Here is a 2,500-nt window from a genome sequence, read left to right on the forward strand (position 1 = left end):
CATCAACACAAACATGATTATCAACACCAACATCAACACCATCGTCCTCATCACCTTCAACATCGTCATCACCTTCAACATCGTCCTCATCACCCTCATCCTCATCAAAATCAACATCATTCTCATCACCATCCTCATCAAACATCACGAACATCATCCTCATCATCAACATTATCGTCCTCATCACCTTCAACATCGTCCTCATCACCTTCAACATTGTCCTCATCACCCTCATCCTCACCATCATCAAAATCAACATCATCCTCATCACCATCCTCATCAAACATCACGAACATCATCCTCATCCCCATCATTCTCATCAACATCACCAACATTATCCTCATCACCAACATTCTCACCACCAAAATCAACCTCATCATTAACATAGTCCTCATCACCATCCTCATCCACATCATCCTCTTCACCTATCAACATCACCACCATCAACATCATCACCACCATCAACATCATCCTCACCATCCTCCTCATCATCACCACCATCCTCATCTCTACACATCATCACGTATTCCTCAGTTGAAGGTTGAAATCATTCAGAAACACTACAAACACTCTGAGCCTCTTTTTAAAGGACCATCAGCTTGATTTAATGATGTTTGAGTAAAATAATCATCACCATGATGTTTTCAGCTCGTTAGATTTCCCTCTCTGGATTGTGAGGGATTAGACTCTCCATCTCCACAATCTACACCACACACATTATCCCAAATTAAATAAAAAAAAAAACACACATACCTCAAAAGTCATTCAGCAAAACAATAAAAGTAAACAGCGGAATCCACTCACAACTTCCTCCTTCTTAACCACAAACCTTCATTAGAGTACTCCAAATCCACCAGTCCAGCCATTACTGGAGCAAAAATCTCCCAGAATCCCACTGAGACGGTGATCATGAGCATCTCAGCTATGACATGAACATGATCCTGAGACACATTACCTCAGGTAAAGCGCACCATTCCTCGTATTTTCCCATCGTTTATCTGTGGATATTTACCTGAAGTCGGCCAGACTCAGACTCAGCTTCTTGCGGGCTTTGTTCCTGCTGATGTAGTTGGTGGCTGATCCACTCTCATACTGCGGAGGAGACAGAAGAAACGTCACACACACACACACACACACACACACACACACTCATGAACCTAATAATTTACTTGAAAAAGTGAAAGCAGTATTCAGAGGAAGAGGAAAGAGGGACATCTCTGAGGGTCATTATTTACACAACTGTCCATTTTTATAGCGTTAGAACCCCAGACACTTTCTCTTTATATAATCTTGAGCCTTGTTTTACAAAATAAACCATGAATAAAACCGCAACACGTTAACTTTTTCCTCTCTAATGTGACGTACCGATTTAATTGAATTTACTAATTCGAAGGATGATTTGATGTCTATAGTTTATTATAGATATTTAAAAATAAACAAATAAATAAATAAATAGAAAACAAATAAAATTAAATATTCTATATACACATTCTATATACAATGGTGTTTTCTTTTTGGTTTATTTTTATTCTTGTTATTCATGATTTTCGTGAGTTATTTTAGTCAATACATTACGTATTATTATTATAATAATAATCATCATCATTATTATTACACCAATCATTATTATTATTATTATTAGAATCATTATTATTATTATTATTAGAATCATTATTATTATTATTATTATTATTAGAATCATTATTATTATTATTATTATTAGAATCATTATTATTATTATTATTAGAATCATTATTATTATTATTATTATGACTCAAGATAATCTGATTATAATTACAGGTGATTCTAAAAAAAATTAATTATTTATACACACTGCCCACCCCAAAAAAAAAAAAAAAAAAAAGTGTCACAGACTAATATTTTCCCTTTAGCTTTGATTACGGCACGCATTCGCCGTGGCATCGTTTCAACATCTGCAGTGTCACAACATTTATTCCTGTCCATCACTTCAGGGGTCTCCACAGCGAATCATCTCTCTCCACCTATCTCTATCTTCTGCATCCTCAACACTAGCTTCATATCCTCATTTATTCCATCCATATACCTGCTCTTTGCCTCCTGCCTGGCAGCTCCATGTCCAACATTCTCCTACCAATATACTCACTCTCCCTCCTCTGGACATGTCCAAACCATCTTAATCTGTCTTCCCTAACTTTGTCCCCCAAACGTCCAACATGAGCCGTCCCTCTGATGTCCTCGTTCCTAATCCTGTCCAACCGTGTCACTCCCAAAGAGAACCTCAACATCTTCAGCTCTGCTACCTCTGACTCCTGTGTCTTCCTCAGTGATACTGCCTCTAAACCATACAGCATGGCCGGTCTCACCACTGTCTTGTACACCTTCCCCTCGATTCTCGCCGATATTTTCCTATCACACAGAAACTCTCGACACCTTTCTCCACCCATTCCCACCTGCCTTCTTCACCTCTTTCCCACACTCTCCATTACTCTGGACTGTTGACCCCAAGTACTTCCTCCTT

The 2,500-nt window shown here is 38.1% G+C and overlaps 1 protein-coding gene across 1 annotated transcript in view; it reads right to left on the bottom strand.

Annotated features, from left to right (window-relative positions):
* The window catches only part of pes (pescadillo), a 20,695-nt gene that overhangs the window by 16,708 nt on the left and 1,487 nt on the right, over nt 1-2,500 (bottom strand). Inside the window, exon 2 of the mRNA XM_058375540.1 lies at nt 1,013-1,092. Coding sequence (XP_058231523.1) covers nt 1,013-1,092 — 80 coding nt within the window. The remainder of the gene's footprint in view (nt 1-1,012; nt 1,093-2,500) is intronic.

The sequence above is a fragment of the Hemibagrus wyckioides genome, linkage group LG22 (assembly GCF_019097595.1).
Source record: "Hemibagrus wyckioides isolate EC202008001 linkage group LG22, SWU_Hwy_1.0, whole genome shotgun sequence".
NCBI classification, from domain to species: Eukaryota; Metazoa; Chordata; class Actinopteri; order Siluriformes; family Bagridae; genus Hemibagrus; species Hemibagrus wyckioides.